This window comes from Rissa tridactyla, chromosome 1 (genome assembly GCF_028500815.1).
Source record: "Rissa tridactyla isolate bRisTri1 chromosome 1, bRisTri1.patW.cur.20221130, whole genome shotgun sequence".
In the NCBI taxonomy this organism is placed as follows: Eukaryota; Metazoa; Chordata; class Aves; order Charadriiformes; family Laridae; genus Rissa; species Rissa tridactyla.
The window spans coordinates 90,261,104-90,279,210 of NC_071466.1; the positions used below are offsets into that span (position 1 = coordinate 90,261,104).

An 18,107-nucleotide genomic window follows, 5' to 3' on the forward strand; every position below is an offset into this window, starting at 1 on the left:
TCATTCAAATGCATGGTGTGGCTGTGCCGCAGCCGCTGCCTGCCTCTCCTCCCGGAGCTCCCGGCTCCCATTCTCTTATAATTGAAACTTAAAATTGGCCTCATTACTTCAACGAGGCCCCTCATATTTCTCCCATTTTTTTCAGTCCACCCTTTCCTGCTTGCCTCTACGAGGGTAATTGCATCGAAGAAATGTTGGAAGCGTATTGGCAGAAAGGTTATGGCGTATAATTAAAGTTTAGATTTAATGTTGGGGGGGGGAGGGGAGCGGGGCACTCTGTTGGCGGGACGGCTGGAGCCTGAATTCAAACTGTATTTTTACTCCCTACTTTCAGCCCTGGTTTATTGTTTGCCTCGTTGTTCTCGTGATTAATGTGCCTTCCTGCTCTGTTCACATGCGCCAGCTGTTTCTGCGCAGCGATGCCTTTCACCTTGGTCCCTCCTGAGCTCCAGGAAGCTTTAAACTATTTTAGCCTAGTTTTGAGCTATGAGGATGGTGTTTTCCACGGTTCCTTGGTATATAAAAAGCATGGTTTTGCTCACGTGTGAGCGGTGGCAAGTGAACCTGCTTAGTATGTCATTTATCTTGAGAATGCGTAAACTAGTTAGTGTTGAATTTGTAGCAAAGTGGGTTTGGTGGTTTTATAGATCTGGTTATTACAATTTTCAAGGTTTGTTTAATTAAACCCGACTTTTAAATAATTTCAGGATCATTAAACGTGTTTATGCCATGGTGACTTCAGTCTGTTACCGAACAGATTCATGTAATCAAAGTTTTTATTGTATTGGTGGTGTAGGAAAAAAGGAAATCTTAATTCTGCTCATAGGCATAATGCCATTACTGACCAGATACTGGTGAGAATGTGCTATCTTCAACTAGACATCTTCCTCTGTTTGCTCACTGCCCAAAGTTTGCGCTATATATACCCGAATCTGAATACGAGAGCAGAACGCATATCTTCTTCACAAGGATGCATGAAAGGTGCTTACCAAAGGGCTTTTAATCAGCGTATTCAGTTACTCAAACTGGCATCGCTAATTTAAATTTTAATTTAATTTTTAAAGATTTGATAGCATCACGCAGAGCAATTGAGTTCAGTGGAACTTTGTGAATAACATGGAAAACATAAGCAGGTGGCAATTGCTCGATAAAAAATGTTACTGTTTGTATTGTATCCAGTAGTTAATCTGCTGAGCTCATCTTAAAACACCTGAGGCTCTGCAAAAATATTCGTGAATCCTCAGGGAGGAGGAATTGGCAAACCCAAAATCGTAATAGCTGTTTCTGTTCCCATGCCTCCCTTCCCTGCTTATCTCCTCGTGTGGCAGCCCTTGGCTCGGCTGCTGAGACGAAGGTGTGTCCGATGGGACATCTTCGTCTCGGTCACATTGCAGAAGTGAGTCATCACAGGGGTCAGTCACCTCTTCCCTCGCACAGGTGGACTCAAAAACAAGCGTGTCCCTCTCCTCCAGACCCTTCTCCTCTCAAATGAACTCGGCTGTTTTAGAGGCGACTGGTTTTTCATCTTAACTTGTGCCACGTAGTAAAAGCCGTTCGAAAGGGGACGGAGGCTCCTGTGTTACATGTCCGAAGCGTGAGGAGGGCAGTGCCAACGTTGCAAAGGTGACGGGAAGAAATGAGGCAACAGCTTTTAGGCAAAGCTAATGGGCAATGGAAGGATTGTGTTGGTTGCTCACAAGACACACGCTTACGCTGCGACAAAATGGCTTGAAAGCTCGACCTTTAAGTACCCGTGCTGTGCTCTCGTAGTTCTGCTTGACCTGGAGTCCCTCCAGCCTAACTGGGTAGAAACTGTCTGGGAGGGCACCTTGTTTGACAATACATCCTTCTTGTGTGCTCAGTAATGCAGGGTATCCAGCGCTGCCTGTTCCAAGGTGTAACTGCAGGCGCAGGCTTTCGGGTAGGAGCTGGTGTTTCTAGAACATGGATTTGGTTGGAAAGGAGCAGCACAACTGCACCGGGTCTGCATCAAGTTGGCGTTGATAGGTGTCAGTAGAATATTTTGCTCTTTTAGTCTTTGTCCATAGCCTTTGTAAAGCAAAAGCAGGACAACCACCCAAACAAAATCCCTAGATTTTTTTTTTATGGCATAAAATTTAACAAAAAAAAATTAAAATAGAACAGTTTGGGCTTCGCTGCTGAAATATGTACAAACTCATGTGCGTGCATGTGAGTTTACACACACACAAACGTACAAGTGCGTAGATGTCTTGCACTCTAGACATTTCTTCACAGATATTGTTGATCAAGCCTTTGGGAATGGCTCTCTTCATTCATGCGTCAGGTGAACCTGATGTCTCCTGGTTGAGATACCAGGCATCTCCTCTCTGTTTTAGGGTAGGATAGCAAGGAATTTCCCCTGTTTGTGCTACTGCCCATTTCCTTCTAGTGCCTCCATAGTACTGAGCATCACGATTCCCGTCCTGCACACAAGGTGCGGGCAAGAATGCGCGAGAGGGGTGATGAGTCTGTCCCAGGTTGTGCCAGTGCCAGTATCAGCAGCAGCTAATGAGAGAATCCAAGCATGGTTTCCTTCCCGTCTGAAGCCGAACTTGTGCAGAATCTCTCCCTACGTCAAACCCCTGGGGACTCTGCGTAGTTCTTACTAAGTTAAGGCACCCGCTATTGCATATTTTCTCTGCTGTGACTTAGTGAACCCCCATTTCACTCTAGTTGGACGACATGACCGGGCAAGTGAGAGACTTCTTGCCAGCTCCTGGCAGGAGCCGCTGTGCCCGCGGTGCTGGGGCTGAGGGAGCTTCAGCCCCCGCCACCACGTGCAGGTTGACATGGCCTCTAACTGGGCTGGTGCAGCGCTGCGGGCATGGGGGAGCTTGCCGTAAATGTCATCTTTGCTAGCTACAGCATTCACCTTTGAAAATACCATGATTCGCAGTAGCAGTGAATGCGAAAGTACTGTCTTTTTATGGTCATTTAATGTTTCTCTGTTTGTTTTTTTTTTCCCTTCGTTCTTTTAGAGTATTTGAAGAAGAAGCCACTCAGGAAGGAAGTCTCCGAGGCCTACAAAAGACTGAAGAGCACCATAGACAAATGTCTGTCCACGAGTGGCTACTCAGAAGTGAACCTTGGCAAACTCTTTACCGTCAGTATAGGAAGAGCTGTGGGAGAGTCCAATAATGAAAGACAGTGATTGATTAAAAATGGAGGGAGACAAGAGGCTAGTTCCTTGTTTAACAGTAATGATCTCTTAAGCAATACTCTATTCCAGTATGCACAGTGGTGTTTTAATAATCTGGTCTCTTTGGGGAAGGAAAAACGGATGATGAAAATGGGATGTATGATTCACGTGGACATGAAATATTCGAGGTGGTTTTATCTTCTGTTCTTTTCTTCGTCGAGAAGCCAGGGTTATTAAAATACGGAGTAGTTGATTTTTGCAATGTATTTTGTTGTGTATGTAGACCTATGAGGGAAAAAAGGGGGTGGGGGAATTGCTGCTTTAATTGGATAATTCCCAGTGAGAGTTGCTGGAATGTAAGTGATCCTAGACTTTGCTCCAGGGTATTTAGTAGAGGTGCTCTCAGGAAGAGAGGTTAGTAGAGGTCTCAGTAGGAGCACTAATGTTTTGCCTTTTCACAGTTTATCTTCTTCCTGATCATAAACATACCAATTAAAAACAATACTAAACCTAAATGCCTTTAAATGTCCTAATACCTTCTGAACAGAGGTAGGGACGCTTTACTTTCAAATTTATTAAAGGTGTAAAGAACGACTGAAACCTGGAGGTGCTAAAAATAGAGACCATCTTTTTATTAAAAGTCATTCCGTGCGCCTTTAGGCATGTTATTTTGCCATGTTGGAAGTTTCTTATGCAGATGTAGAGACATGCACATGTACAAAACCCATTTAGTACAGACGTGGGACATAAATGTATTTCATTTCTTTCCATGCAAACTGTTTGAAAATAAGCAACCAACGGGGAAAAATACGTTTTGGATGGCATTGTAATCAATAATGGGGGAAGGGAAAGAGGAGAATTGTTATTGCTGTTCTGTAATAATTACTGTACTGGAAGTTTTTAAGGTTTTATAAACAAATTGTATTTTTCATTTACTTTTAATAAAATGACAAGCAGATATGACAAGAAAAGAGCATAAATTTTGGTATATGCTTTTGTACACAAAATATTGTTGTACTCATGTTTATTGGTAAGTTTGCAATGTGATATATTAATGTAAGGTTATAAAAATTTTCTTTTAAATCCTTAACAGTGTAAAATGTAAAGTTTTCTTACCACTTGAAGGAAAAAAAAATAAATAAAGTTTTCTAGTAAAAGATTATTTGATATGATCGTTTCTCTGACTGTTGAGAATACAGAATATGCGAGGTCTTAATGCTCCAGACTTTTCCTGGTTTTACAGAAGTGCTCGCCTGTCCGTTTTTAGGATGGCTGGCCATTAACAAAGGGAGAAAAAGTAAGAGCATCAGCACGAACGTGTTGGGTAGCGAAGGGATATGTCTGTCTGTCCGTGTTACGAGTATTGTATGACGTTCATTTGTCCCCAGGTGGCACCGGAAGACGCTGTGTGTCAGTATGGGTCATGGCTGTTCGAATACTCCTAAATACACGGTTGTCTTCTGAGCAACTTTTGGGGCTAAACGCTTCCATTTTTACTCAACGTTGAGTCGCAGTACATGAGAAATTGCTCCTGCTTGATCCCTGGTTTTGTGTTGGTGTTGTCCCAGCCCTGGCGAGCCGGTGCTCCGTCCCAACGCCTTTAGTTGGGTTATTCTAAAAGAGACTTTTATTTGGAGGCTTGTCCTGGAGAGAAGGTGTTGCTGCCTGGATGACACGTTGTTGATGTCGCAGCACTTTGAAAGATCCCAGGGGTTTTGGTCTTTTTTTCGATTTTTTTGTGTCCAAGCGTATTAGGATTATGAAGATATTACTGATATTAACCGGGTAGAATGCCTTAGGAAAGTGAAAAGTGTGACCTTCTCCTCCAAACGTTAGGTATACAAATAAAATGGATAGATACGGCATAACCTGACCCCGTGGCACTTGTATGTATCTGTATAATTACAGCTGAAGAGCCTGTTAATTTGCAAGTTTAGGGATGTTTAGATTAAATGAGAGTGTTGTGGAATGATTGTGCGGGGCGCCGCGGCAGACAGTAGTAGCCCTGCGAGGGGGCTCTTCCCTCCCGCCAGCGGCGGGGGGCAGAAGCCGGGACACCCCCCCCGCAACCCCAGCCAGACGCCGTCCGGGGTGGGGGGTGGGAATAGCAATCGGGGGCTTTTTCCCCGAATTAAGGCAATTTTTGATTCCTCTCAGCAGAGTTGGTCAGATCAGAGCTGAAGTCTTGGCAAGGAGTAAAGTGGCTTTCCCCCTCCGCCCCCCCCCGCTCTCTAATCAGCCCTGGGCAGCGTGCCGCAGCCTGGCCCCGGAGACGGGCTGGGAAACGCGAAATCATCGTTATGGCATTTAATGTTAAATGGAGCTGGTAAATGCAGCGCCGTCAATAATTTGGGGAAGAGACGGAAGTTCGGAGCTGTGCGTTTTGAGACCGATCTGACCCCGATCGCCTTCCCCTTCCTTTCCCCTCCTCTTGCCCCTCATTCCTGTCGTGTCCCCCCCCCCCGCCCTCCTCCCAGGCTGTTAAAATTAAGGTTTGTGTTTATTTGTATTTATTTGCAGTCGGGGAAGCGGAGTGTTGATATATGGAGACGGTAGCCAGGTTTCGCTGATGACATGTGTGATATGAAAAACAATCCCCATCCGCAAACACGTTTTGTCGCGGTGCCAAAATCCCCCCTCTTTTCCCCCCTCAAAGGCACTTTTTTTTTTCTTCCCCCCTCACGCCGAGCGGGAGCACATCTTCCCTCTCGCCTCCTTCCCCGTCTTCTGCCGAGGCACCTTAAATGTGCCTTAATTGAATAATTCTCCCGCACCCTCCTTATAGCAGTTTAATAGATTAACTCATCTGTGCCAGCTTCAAATTTCAGCTTAAAATTCCTTCATCCCGAAGGCAGCATTATCAGGTTGTTGGAGGCTGTTTTCAAACCTTGGTTTTGAATAGCAGCGGCTCTGCATTAATTTAACCACTAAGCTAATAAGTAGGTTTCGTTTTGTTATGCTAAGCTTTATTGCTTTTCTTTTGATCAGAATGGTGTTGTTGAGCAAAGCAGCAGACAAGGCATTCTTTGATGAGGGAATTAGCGCTCTATTCTTCCTCTATTATTCATAGCACAGTGGAATATGTAAGTACCTGAGGGTGTCAAAGGAGAGCAGGCTCTATTGCAAAGTGTTCGCCTTGTTTCTCTCAATAGCTGACTATGAGATGATAAACCGCTTAATACACTGCACTAATTGGATGAGAGCAAAAAGAGATGGGAATTAAGGCACGGCGAAAGGAGAAAGTGCTACCAGCCTTCATTCACTCTTTCACCACTTTAACAGCGCCAAAGGAGGCACAAGCTTTCTATAAGCAGACTAGGGGTTTTGTGCGGAGATAAAATGAACCTGTTAGTGGATTCAAGTAATACACTAATTATTGCACAGTATAAATACCACTACTGGTTTTATAACACGGAGGTAAACTTCTTTTGAGAAGGTTATAGGATTGCTTGGCAGCAGTATAGATCCTAATAAGGGACCAGAGTAATAACCCCCTGGATTAACAAAATTGCTGCTTGCAGAAGTATGATTCGGGCTTTTACGAAGATTTCAGCGCAATGAATAAAAAATGACTGAATGACATTTCTTAATGCGTAATGGCTTGATAATGATTCCCTTTTCTTTAAGGCAAAAATGTATATTTCAGGCTGCACTGGTAATAACGTCCGGGGAACAAGCCTTATTTTTCCCATAATTTTTTTTTCCCGCGCCTATGGTGGGTTTTAGCACTCAAAAATACGGCTGGGGGCGGGCGGGGGGGTGGTGAAGGATGTGAAACGCCGTGGGTGGAAGCGGGGAGCTGCGGGGAAGGGTCGCGGCGGGCTCCCACGGGCGGTGGCTGCTGCGGACGGCGGCTCCCGTGGGGCGGCGGGACGGGACGGGCCCCCTCGGTCCGCTCAGGGGGGGGACACGGGTTCTTCGGTACCCAGTCCCCGGGCTGCCGTTGTGGAGCGATGCCGCGATTAGACGAAATCGCCCCAGAAAATCCACCCCGCAACAACCCATGAAGGCACTCGGGCGGCCCGGCCCCACGCCCGCCGCCCTCGGGGGTACCGGGGCTTGGCCGGGGGGAACGGGGCTTGGTCGGGGCCGGGGCCGGGGGGGTTACGGGCAGCGGCTGCCTTCCCTGCGTGGGGAGGGGGGGGCGGTTCACGCATTTTTGCTCCTGCTCCGTGGAAGAGGCACACGAGAGAGCTGCGCCCCGCCCCCCCCCTCAAAAAAAAAAGCTAAAAAACCAACCAACCAACAATAAAATTAAAAAAAAAAAAAAAAAAAACGGGAAAAATAAAAAGGGAAATAAACGGCAGTTCGTCCCGGGGAGAACGAGGAAGGACAGAGATAAGGAACAGGCCCGGAGAAACTTTCCTGCCCCCGCCCCGGGAGGGGTGTAGGGGGTGCGGGAGGGGACAAGCCACGCGCAAACCCAAATCTTTGGCTTTTTTTCCCCCCCCCGTCCCTGGCTTTCGGCAGCGGCGGAACCAGGGGCTGCCCCATGCCCGCCCGGGGGTGCGTGGGGCGGCTGCCCGCGGTGTGGGGTCGCTGGCACCGAGAGGCGACCTCGGCACCCTCCTCAGGGCAGGGGGGGGACGGGACCACGGTGCCCACGGCAGAGCGCGGACGGGCACAGCCACGGGTGCCCCCCACCCCCGGCCCCCGCCGTCCGCAAATCCCCTTGCAAACGGGGCCGTGGCATCTCGCCCCCCCCCCGCCCCCGCCCCGGCTCTGTCAATCGCTCCCGCCCAAGCCACCCGTGGCCCCCCCACGCCCCGTGGAAGGGGGGAGTCCACGGCGGCGGGGGGCGGCGGTACGCAGCCCCCGGCCGCCCCGGCGGGGCTCAGCCCCCGGCCCCGGCCGCCCGCAGCGTGGCCCCGCAGCCCCCGCAAGGACCGGGCTTTTTCTTTTTTCTTTTGTTCCTCCTTTTTTTTTTTTTTTTGTTAAACATATATTTTTGTTTATTTTCTGAACGTGGCACTTCTCCACCGGATAGCAAGGAAAAGTATTAACAATAACGACATTACACGAAAAAAGTACTGTACCATCGCCTCTTGAGGGTTTCAGAAACCTCTACAGTTAATAAGTTAAATAAAGGGTTTGTACATAAATATTTGTCTAGGAACCCTATTATATCTACAACACAGTAAGAATCTACAGAATGACAAACTTTTACAACACTACACTGAGTGCAATTGTTTTATAACATTTCAAATATACAAAGCTCTGTTCTTTTTTATAACAATGGTATGTACAGAATCAATAATCACAGTTTAGTGACTTAAACAGTCCATATTCTAGCAGTGTATTTCCCTTTGGTTTGATATAAAAACCTTGGTTGGTGTAGTGATAAAGAATATAACAAGAAAAAGATATACCCTTTCCCTTAAGTGCACTGGTTATCTTACAGCATCAAATGTACTTTCAGTCTGCACTGGAAGCATCCTTGGTTAGCGTATGCAGCTCGCTGCATCAACATGTAAAATAGTTCTCCAGTGCTCCTAACGGACCAACTTCACAAACATCCTAGGATGTTATTTTAAGAAGATGTGGGTAGCTTTCCCCCCCTCCTTTTGCTTTTCTTTCGTTTTTTTTCTTTTCTTTCTTAAGTACAATTCTATTTGTTTCTTCATTTATTTTTTTTCTTGCCAGATAAACAGAAGGAAAAATATTTAGTGTATGTAACGCTAATATATAATAACTTTTATTAGGGCTTTTTCTTTTTTTTTTTCTCTTTTTTCCCCGCGCTTAGTGCCCAGAGAGGAAACGAAACCGTCGTACATTTCAGAAATGTACCAGCCAAGGAGTTACTCATTCAGGAGCTTGCAAGTGTCGGTTAAATCGTGTGAGGGCTGATGCGAAAGGCGCTCGCTGTCTCCAAGTTCCTAACTCGAGAACCTACCCCAGTCTCAGCTGCTGGTCCTTTTTTTTTTTTTTTTTGTAATTATCATTATTATTTATGATTATTTTTCCACCCCCCCCGTTTGGTCTTGATTCGTGCTGTCTGAGGTGACCATTATCCGTGTATTGACTCTCCTCTTTTCTCCCTCTCTCTTTTCTCTCTCCGCTCCCCCCCTAAAAAAAAACCAAACCCAAACCAAAATCCACCCCCACCCCCAGCCCACCCCCGACCCCCGCGGCCGGCAGCCGTGCCTTAGCACACCTCTTTCCCCGTGCTGTTCCCGGGGAGGATGTTGAGCTGGGTGAGCTGGGCGGCGTGTTCCTTGGCCTTCAGCCGCAGGGCGGCGATGCTGGATGCCCGCCGGTCGGCGGCGGCGCTGGCCGGCTCCCCCAGTCCCGCCGAACCCACCGCCCCCTCGGCGGCCGGCGCCGGCTGCCGCAGCAGGGCGGCGGCGCTGGAAGCGCTGCCCAGGGGGGACATGGTGGAAAAGAGCCTGCAAAGGGAAGCGAAGAGAAACGGGGCCGTCACCGTCGCGCTGGGGCAGGCCGGCTCCGCCCGGACACCCCCCCCACACCTCGCCCCCTTCCCCGCCGGGCGGGGGGAGGGGGGGACAAAGACTCGCTGGGAAAAATAACCCCGACGCCGGAGGGTCAAAGATTTTGGGAGGAAAAAAATTTTTAAAAAACCGAGGGGAATAAGAAAACGGCCGAGGCTGGTTCTCCCCGGCTCGCTGCTGTCGGGGCGGCGGACGCCGTGGGTGCAGCTGGGGGGAGCGGCTGCGTGTGTGGGGGATTTCTCCTCAGCTGGCGCTGGAAAAATAAGGGGACACCCCCAGCCCCGGTCCTACCGGGGCTGTGCTCCTCCCCCTGTCCCTTAACCGGACTTCTGTCCCCGCCGCCTGCGCCGGCGGGCCGGGACCTGCGCCCCGCTCCGCGCCCCGACGGGGCGGCCTCAGGGGGGTTCCCCCACTTTGGCCGCGGACGCTCAGCGTGGGAGCGCGCAAGGTCGGAGCGCGGCGCCCGCGGAAGCTCGGCCCGGCCTCTCGCAGCTTCTCAGACCCACTCACGCCCACGAATAAAAAAACCTGCCCGTGGCGGACCCCACGGGGCGCGGCCGGCGCCCGGGATGTCACGGCTTCAGGTCACCCCCAAACGCCAGATACCGGCAATCACGGCCCCCACCCCTCCCCCGCGCCCCGAGCGAAGCAGAGGCCACGCGTGCACGCAGGGCAACCCACGCCAGTTTTGTTTCTGCGTGGGGACGCCGATTTCCGCGGGCCTGTTCCGCGGGGACACCGCTCCACCCTTGCCCCCCTGCGCGGGGCCGCGGGGCCGCCCGGGCTCCCCGCAAACGCCGCCGCCGCCCACGGCCGCGGTGCCCGCGGACCGGCCGCCCCCACGGGGGACCCGCCGGACACGCGGCGGTGGGGAGGGGGGCAGTAGGGTGGGATGGGGGGGGCGTGAGAGCCCCTTTCGCCCAATGAGAGGCCGGGGGTGGCAACACGTGACCCGCGCGGCGCCCAATCGGCCGCCAGCACTCCCGGTTCGAACGGCGGGACCGACGGGTCCCGCGTGGGGCCGGGACGGGAGCGTGTGTGTGCGTGTGAGCGACGCCACGCGGCTCCACGGGCGACCGCGGCGTCCCCGAGGCCGCTGTGTGTCCCCACCACCCCCCGAGGCGGTTGTCTGTCCTGTGTGTGTGCGTCCGTCCTCCCCCCTGCCCCGTGGGTCCCCCCCGCGCGGCGCCGGTTCACGCGTGGGCGGGCGGTACCTGCCGAAGGCGGGGCTGATGAAGGCGGGGTGGCGGAACACGGCGGCGCCCAGGAAGGTGCCGAGGCCGAGCGGGGTCCCGGCGGGGGGCAGGGCCGCGGAGCCGGGGGGCGGCGGCGGCAGGCTGGGGAAGGCGGCGGCCGCGGCGGCGGCGGCGGCGGCGGTCCAGGCGGAGTCTAGAGCTGGGTGGTGAGGAGGGAAAGGACTAGCATCAAGGTATGGACTGAGGGGGTGAGTTGCTGACAGGGGACCAGGGAAAGGCAAACCTGGGGGGTGTGTCTGAGCCCCAGCCTTTTCCCTCTTCCGCCACTTAGCCCTACGGTTCTGGAACCATACCTGAAAGCCAAAAGAAAACAAAAAAAAAAAAAACAAAAAAAAAAAAGAAAAAACAAACAAACAAAAAAAAAAACAAAAAACAAACACGGTTTTAATAACGCCGGCCCGCGGCCTCGGCGAGGCCGAGCCCCGCGGGAGCCACGCACCGCCCCGACGGCGCCCGCTCCGTCGCCGCGCCCCGGCAGCCGCCGGGGGACACGCGTGTCAGCGCCGCGTCGCAGCCCCGGCAGGGGCCGACCCACCCCGGGGACGCGCAGGCGGCTTTCGGTGGGGCCCTCCCCGGCCCCCACCCCGGGTTTAACACCCCACACACCCCCCACCCCGCCATGTGCCGGCCGGTCGGGGCTGCGGGCAGCTGCCGGCGCGGAGGGCGCTTGGCGGCAGCGCTGTCGCTGCGCTGGAACAGCGGGAAAACGATTTCCCGACGGGACTAAGCGGATTTTTCTTTTATTCCGCACGCAGACCCACACGGGGAGCTGAGAGGCTTTTTTTTTTTAATTATTTTTCGGTGAAGGGAATATTTACAAATTATATCGTTTGGGCATCGTGGACTTTTTTCCCACCCCTCTTTTTTTTTTTTCCCCCTCCTTGAGATTTAGAGCGAGAAAAAAAATAATAATCGTGATTTCACTAACGTCTGAAACGAAGAAATAATTCGCGAGGCAACGGAAGTAGCAAATATACGTTCCCAGGCTGCCCTTTTAGGATCTGTTTTACAAAAGTTAGTTAGGGAAAGGACGGCGATGCCGCGGCGTCCTCTTTTCCCCTCCCCCGAAGCGAAAATCGTGAACTATCACGGGCTTAAAACAGGAGAGAGTGGAGGGAAAGAAAAAAAATATAATTTCGCATTTCAAAGGAAAAAAAATATTCGCTTAATGACAAAGTGCGAGGCATCACACGCAGCTACGGAGAGAGACTTTGAGAGGGACACGCGTTCGTCAATTTTTGGGGGCTGGTGTGGGCTGAGTTTTCCCTGTCAGGGTCGGCTTTGTAACCTCAGCGGGAGATCCCTTCTCTCCGGGAAGCGGGAAAGGCAGCAGCGCTGCGGGTCCCTCCACGCAGCAGCACGGCGAGAACCGATCTCCACGCGCGCCTATCTGGGTACCCACGCGGGAAGAGGCATCGCGTTCGCGGGGAAGCCAACAGCCTGGCACGAAGGGAGCGTCTCTCCCAGCTAAAACTCAATTAGCAAGCTGTCCTCGCTGCAATTCCCCCTTATTGAATTAATAAGTCTGAGTACACCCAAAGGTAAACGAAGGGACTCTCATAATTCATATTCCCTTAATTACATCTACTCCGGTGAATAGAGGAGAGAGAAAGGGGGTGTCTTTCTTTTTTAAAAGTTATTTAACTTTCCCACGACTTGTTCCCCTGAGCTGAAAATACTGATTTGCTGTCACATCTCTGTTTGACAATGGAGAAATGTGTCAACAGAAAGGAGGGGACAAATCTCATCATTAGCCCCTCTAATGCAAGAAGCTGTTGTGTATTAAATGAGCCATATGGAATTTATTATGCTTTATCAGCGCCCGATTTTAACTGTAAAGTGATTTGCTCAGCTTCAAACCCAGAGACATCTGTTTTCTGTTGGCAATCAGGGCATCCCAATGTTTATCGTCTCTTTGGTTATGAGACCCGGGTTGGGAAATGCACTCTGGTATGGGGCGGCAAACACCTTTAATAGCATTGCACTCACTCACTATTAGATCAATGCAGGCTTATTGCTATCAAAAATGGGAAATCAAATAGCATTAGCCAGCTCCTTGTGCAGGCGGAGAGGAAATCAAACAACATTTCGCCTTCAAATGGCCCTGTTTGTTCTAGCACTAAGTGGGCTTTTATGAAGCCCGATTGGAGATTTGATGGCAGCCAAATACCCGGCTTGCGGCCGAGCGGGTCTCGCTAACAACCGAAGCCCCGTGGGGCTTTTAATCACACGGGGTTTCGCCAGCCCATGGCTCGGCCCTGCCAGGGCCGGGGAGGGCCGGGGACACCCCCCAACGTACCCCCGGCCTCACCCTGGGCGCCGCCGAGGGACGCCCCGGTCCCGGCCCCGGTCCCGCCGCCGCCGCCACTCACCTGCACTCGGGCTTCGGTCAGATCGAGCCTCATGGCCAGCTCCTCCCTGGGGGAGACACACACGCCGCCGTCAGCCCGGGGCACCGGCCGCCCCCCAGCCCGCGGCTCTGCGCCCCCCGCCGCCGAACGGGCGCGAAATCCCGGTGCCCGGGGGGAGCGGGGCCGGGCGGACACCGCTTGCCCGTCGTCCTCAGCCCGGCCGCCCGTCGGGACTCCCGAGTTTTGGCACCCACTCGCCCCTCCCCGCCAAAGTCAGCCGGTCCCCGCCGCAACGGGGGGGGGAGCCGAGCCGCCACACGCTGCGGTTTGCATTGCCACAATTAAGGCAAATCGGAAATCATTAAGGAAATCTAACAGAAAACCGCTCATCAGCTCCGTACCTAAAAAGAGGAGCGTTTCCCAGCTTAGCCGGGGCCCCGTCGCCGCCGGGCATAAGAAGCCCCGGAGGAAAAGCCAAAACCGTAAAAACACCAACCAAAAAAAGCGCGGTATTTCCATATAGCACCCCCCCCCCCCTCCTCCCGCGGCCAGGCGGCGCCCCGAGGTGAGCCCCGCGGGCGATGCGCGGCACGGAGGGCGGGGGGCACATAACGCCCCCACGGGCACCCCCAGCTCCCCCGGGAAACAAACGAGAAACTGGGGGCGATGTCTCCTTGATGGAAAAGTGCGGGCTCTGGGGGCTCAAACCCTCCTCGGGGCTAAAGGAGGGGGGGGTTATTTTCAGGCAGCGCGGGAGCGGGCAGGCGGCTCTGCCTCCTCCCTGCCTGCGCTTCCCGCGGAGCAGCCGCCGGCCAGACCCGACCCACAGGGCTCCCGTTTTCAACGGGAAATGCCCCCGAAAGTACGGGCAGAGCCGGGCCGGGCCCCGCCGGGCCCCTCGGGGGCGGCTCCGGGCAGCGAGAGGCCCCGACGTGCCGGGACGGTATTTTTAGGCAGCGGCGCTTTGATCTCTGCCCCTGCCGGGGCTTCCCCGGGCCGGGCCAGGGTCCAGCCCCACGGGGAGCGCGTAACCGATCCCGGCGGCGGCCGTAGCGAGGGGGGAGGAGGGCAACGTGTAAAAATAACCCCCGGCAGCCGCTTCCAGGCGAGCCTGCCCGGCGCTGCCTGCCCTGGGTCCCCCCGGAGCTCGGACCTGCTCCCCCGTCCCCCTCCCAGCCCGGGGGTATCCGGGGCTGGAGTCACACGGTTTGGACACGGGGGGTGCAGCACACCGCGGCCCCGTCCCGTCCCCTCGTGGGGCTCGCCCGCTCCGCGCTCGGCCGGGGCCCCGGCGCCGGTACCTGGTGAAGACGTCGGGGTAGTGGGTTTTCTGGAAGGCCCTCTCCAGCTCCTCCAGCTGGTAGCTGGTGAAGGTGGTGCGGTAGCGGCGCTGCTTCCTCTTGAGCAGCCCCTCCTCGGAGTCGCTGCCGGCCGAGAGGCAGACGCTCTCCTCGCCGTCCTTGCCCTCGCCGTCCTCGGGGTGCAGCAGCAGCTCCTCCTTGGGGGACAGATCCCCGCCCTCCGCCCCAGGGGCCGCGGTGGCGCCCCGGCGGGCTTCCTTCAGCAGCCCCCCGCCGTCCTCGCCCAGCAGCTCCTCCTCCTCGTCGTCCTCCAGCTCCTCTTCCTCCTCGTCCTCCTCCTCCAGCATCTCTTCGTCCTCCTCCTCTTCCTCCTCCTCGGCGGCCGGGGCGGCGGGGCCCGGCCGTTCCTCGACGTGCGTGGCGGGGCTGCCCAGCTCGTCCCGGGCGGGCGGCGGCGCCGCGAAGGGCGCGTTTTCACGGTAGCTCTTGCTGCGGCTGATGCTGACCTGGGGGGCCTGGCTGATCTTCAGCGTGTCCCACGGGGCGGCGGCGGGCACGGGGCCGGCGCCCCCCTCCGGCCGCCCCTCCGGACGGTCACCCCGCGGCCCCGCCGCCCCCGGCGGCAGCAGCCGGCCCCCGCCCGGCCCGTAGAGCCGGCGCAGTTTGGGGGGCAGGTGCAGCTCGGCCGGCTCGAAGGGGGGGCTGCCCTTGGGGGACCCTGTGCCGGGAGGCGGGGGATAGGGAGGCGTCCGCAGCGGTCGGACGGGAGTTGGGGGAGAGGGGTGCGGAGGGAAGAGAAGAAGGGTGGGGGAGAGAAAGAGAGACACGGTCAGTGGGATCAGCGCGAAGAGCCCAGGGCAAGACCTCAACCCTGACGCCCCCCTTCGGGCGCCGTTTTCCACCCCACACCGAGATAAGACCCCCCACTCCCATCCCGTACCCTCAGACAGGCCCCTGCCCGCGCCGCTGCTGCCGGCCTGGGAAGAAATTCCTGCCGGCCGCAGAGCCAGGCCCGGCGCCCCGCTCAGCGGCGGGACAGGCTGCGGGGGGCTCGGGCAGCCCCGGGCCCGCGCCGGCACCTCCGCGGCAGCGGCCGCCGCCGGGTCCGGTCCCGCACGGCGGGGCAGCGCCGGCCCCGATGACCCTGCCCGGGGCTCCTCCGCTTTTTTAAAAAAATATTTTATTTTTGTGTTTGCCCCTTCGTATCGCCTCCCCTCGCCCCCCAACTTTCCTTTTGGTTTTGGAGGAAAGAAACCCGCCGGGCTGCGAACGCCGGGGAAACGGGGGAAAGCGGGAGGGAGGCCGTCCCTGGGAGTTGCCCCGCCGGGCTTCCCCCGGCCCCGGAGGGGCTGCTCCCAACTTCGGGCCGGGGGCGGCGGCTGCCGGCGCCCCGTTATTCCCTCCCTGCCCGCTGCCAGGCGCGGCCCCCGGTTCTTTCGCCGGGATCCGTTACGGGTTGAGGGCGAACGAGCGAGCCTTCTCCCGCACGGATGGCGGCTCGCACCGATTTATTTTAGCTGAAAACAATTACGCACATATCGAAAGCGAGAGCAGCCCGAGGCGGCGGTACCCGACCTGCGCGGAATTAACCGGGCTAAATTTCGGGCACGGCTCTAGCCGCGCTCCCCGGCGGTCTCTAACAAGCCGGGTAACGGGATAACGGCAGCGGCGGCTCTGAGGCGGCGCCTGGCCGGGGCGGGCGGGGAGCGGGGCCGGGTCCGAGCCGCGGGAGCTGCCCGGGGACAGGTGGGGGTGTGGGAAGAGGAGGGGGGGGGATCAACCGGCCCTGCCCGACGCCGGGGAAAGGGAGCGGGACGGGGCGGACGGCGGGGCTTACCTTGCACGGCCTTGTCGGTGTCGGGGCGGGCGGCGATGGCGGGCAGGCTGGGCGCGGCGCCCAGCAGCCGCACCTTGCAGGGGCTGCGCCGGCCCAGGATGCTGTCGATGCAGTAGGAGGACAGCAAAGTTGGCGATTTACTTTTGCACTCGGGCCGCTCGGCGCAGCTCTCCTCTGGGTAGGGGCCGCTCATGGCGGCGGGAGCGGCAGCGGCGGCGGCGGGGCCGTGCCGTGGGGCCGGGGCGGGCTGCGGCGGAGGCCCCCGCGGCGCTGCCCTGTGGCCGCCGGGACGCCCGTCACGGGGGGAGTGAGCGGCGGCCGCGGCGCTCTTGAGTCCCCTCGGCTCCACGTGCGGGCAGCCGCCCCCTGATTGGCTGCCGGCGGAGGCCGGGCGGACGCCGACAAGACGGCGCCCGGCAAACCCCGGATCGGATCCACCCGGATCGGCGCCCGCCCCGAGACGCCGCGCTGCGCTCCCGCACACCCCACCCGACGCGCCGCGCCACGCCCCGACACGCCCCGCGCGGGGCAGCCGTCGGGGGGCGGACGGGGTGGGCGGTGGCGGAGCCCCGACGGCACGCCTCGCCCCGCTCTCCCCCCCGACGGCGGCCCCGATCCCCGCCCGGCCCGTCCTTAATCCCGGGCTGGCCCCGCCGGGGGTGCGGAGGCGGGGGGGGGGGGCGTTCCGCGCCGGGTTTTCCCCCCGGCAGCGCCCCCTCCCTCCCCCGCGGGCGCTGCGCGGCGCAGCCGCCGGTGTTTGAAAATAGCGGCGTCCGCGCGCGGGGCTCCGCCGCGACACGATCCCGGGTGGCGGCGCCGGCGGCGGGGCCCGGCCCGGCGCTGCGGGATACGGGAGCCAGGGGGAGCGTCCCCAGGGCAGGGCAGGGCGCGCAGGCCGGCGCGGTGGGAGCGCAGCCCGGCGCGGTGCTAGCCGCCGTCTCCCCTCCCTTCCCCTCCCGCCCGGACCGCCTGCGCTTTGTCCCGCGCGCCCTCCGCAGGCCGCCGCTCCGGGGAGGAAGATCTCTCAGGGTGTTTTTATTCCCCTTCCTTCTCCTTCCCCGTGACACCCCGGGCCTGGGCCGTTCGGCATCAATTTGGATCGACGGCCGCGCCCCGCTCGCCTGTGCGCTCCGCACTCCCGCCAGCGCCGGCCCGTCGGAGGAGCCGCTCTCGGCCATCCCGGATAACCCGCCCGCTCGCTCGGGTGATTCCCCTGTTCGGCCCCGTTTCCCCTGTTCGTGCCGCAATTCCTGCGCGGATCCCGCGTCTCCTAATTACTTAACCAGCGCGAATTAAGAAGACAAGAGAAGCAGGTGCCTCTGTGTGCGCCCGTGCGGGCGCGGGCACACCGCACACTCCCAGGCTCTGTCGGTGTGTGTCCGTACGTGCCGTGTCGGGCACAAGCGCTACTCCCAGATCCGTCCCCTCCCTGCGAGCGGGCCCCCGTAGGGCTCCTGCCCGTCGTTCCTCCCACCTCGTTTCCCCCTGCCCCCGGCGGCCGGGGCGATGCCGGCGTGGAGCGGGAGCGGCGAGCGGGAAGCTCCCCGACGTGCGCGGCCGGCGGGCCCTGCGCTGCCCGGCGGGGCGGCCGCAGCCCGGCTCGGCTTTGCAGGGTGCGCCTGTGCGAGGAATGGAAAGCTGCCGTTTGCCTCGGGAGCTTTTGCCATCCCCGGCACGAGTGGCAATTAATTCATTAACTCAGTAGCTAAAAAAAACCAAAAACAAACCACCAAAAACCAAACCAACAAACAAA

The 18,107-nt window shown here is 57.0% G+C and overlaps 2 protein-coding genes across 3 annotated transcripts in view; one reads left to right on the forward strand and one right to left on the reverse strand.

Moving 5' to 3' along the window:
* POLA1 (DNA polymerase alpha 1, catalytic subunit) overlaps nucleotides 1-4,289 on the forward strand; it is a 206,097-nt gene extending 201,808 nt beyond the window's left edge. Inside the window, exon 37 of the mRNA XM_054217655.1 lies at nucleotides 3,000-4,289. Coding sequence (XP_054073630.1) covers nucleotides 3,000-3,172 — 173 coding nt within the window. The 3' untranslated portion in view covers nucleotides 3,173-4,289. The remainder of the gene's footprint in view (nucleotides 1-2,999) is intronic.
* Nucleotides 4,290-9,292: 5,003 nt separating this feature from the next.
* On the reverse strand, nucleotides 9,293-16,642 carry ARX (aristaless related homeobox). 2 transcript variants are annotated; one of them, XM_054215565.1, is made up of 6 exons: nucleotides 16,355-16,642; nucleotides 14,518-15,235; nucleotides 13,238-13,283; nucleotides 11,089-11,158; nucleotides 10,824-11,004; nucleotides 9,293-9,546 (listed from the first exon to the last, which is right to left on the reverse strand). In XM_054215565.1, exons 1-6 carry the CDS (start codon nucleotides 16,545-16,547, stop codon nucleotides 9,306-9,308), a joined length of 1,449 nt encoding a protein of 482 aa, XP_054071540.1. In that variant the 5' UTR covers nucleotides 16,548-16,642; the 3' UTR covers nucleotides 9,293-9,305. The 2 variants fall into 2 exon arrangements, with proteins under 2 accessions (XP_054071540.1, XP_054071531.1); XM_054215556.1 differs by having other exon boundaries at nucleotides 10,824-11,158.
* Between the last annotated feature and the right edge of the window lie 1,465 nt (nucleotides 16,643-18,107).

Coding starts and splice junctions, on each gene's coding strand:
- ARX (XM_054215556.1), bottom strand. CDS start 16,547: ATGAGCGGCCCCTACCCAGAGGAGAGCTGCGCCGAGCGGCCCGAGTGC. Junction 13,284..14,517: donor TACCCCGACGTCTTCACCAG/GTACCGGCGCCG, acceptor TGTCTCCCCCAG/GGAGGAGCTGGCCATGAGGC. Junction 9,547..10,823: donor ATCAGCCCCGCCTTCGGCAG/GTACCGCCCGCC, acceptor TTCCCTTTGCAG/GCTCTTTTCCACCATGTCCC.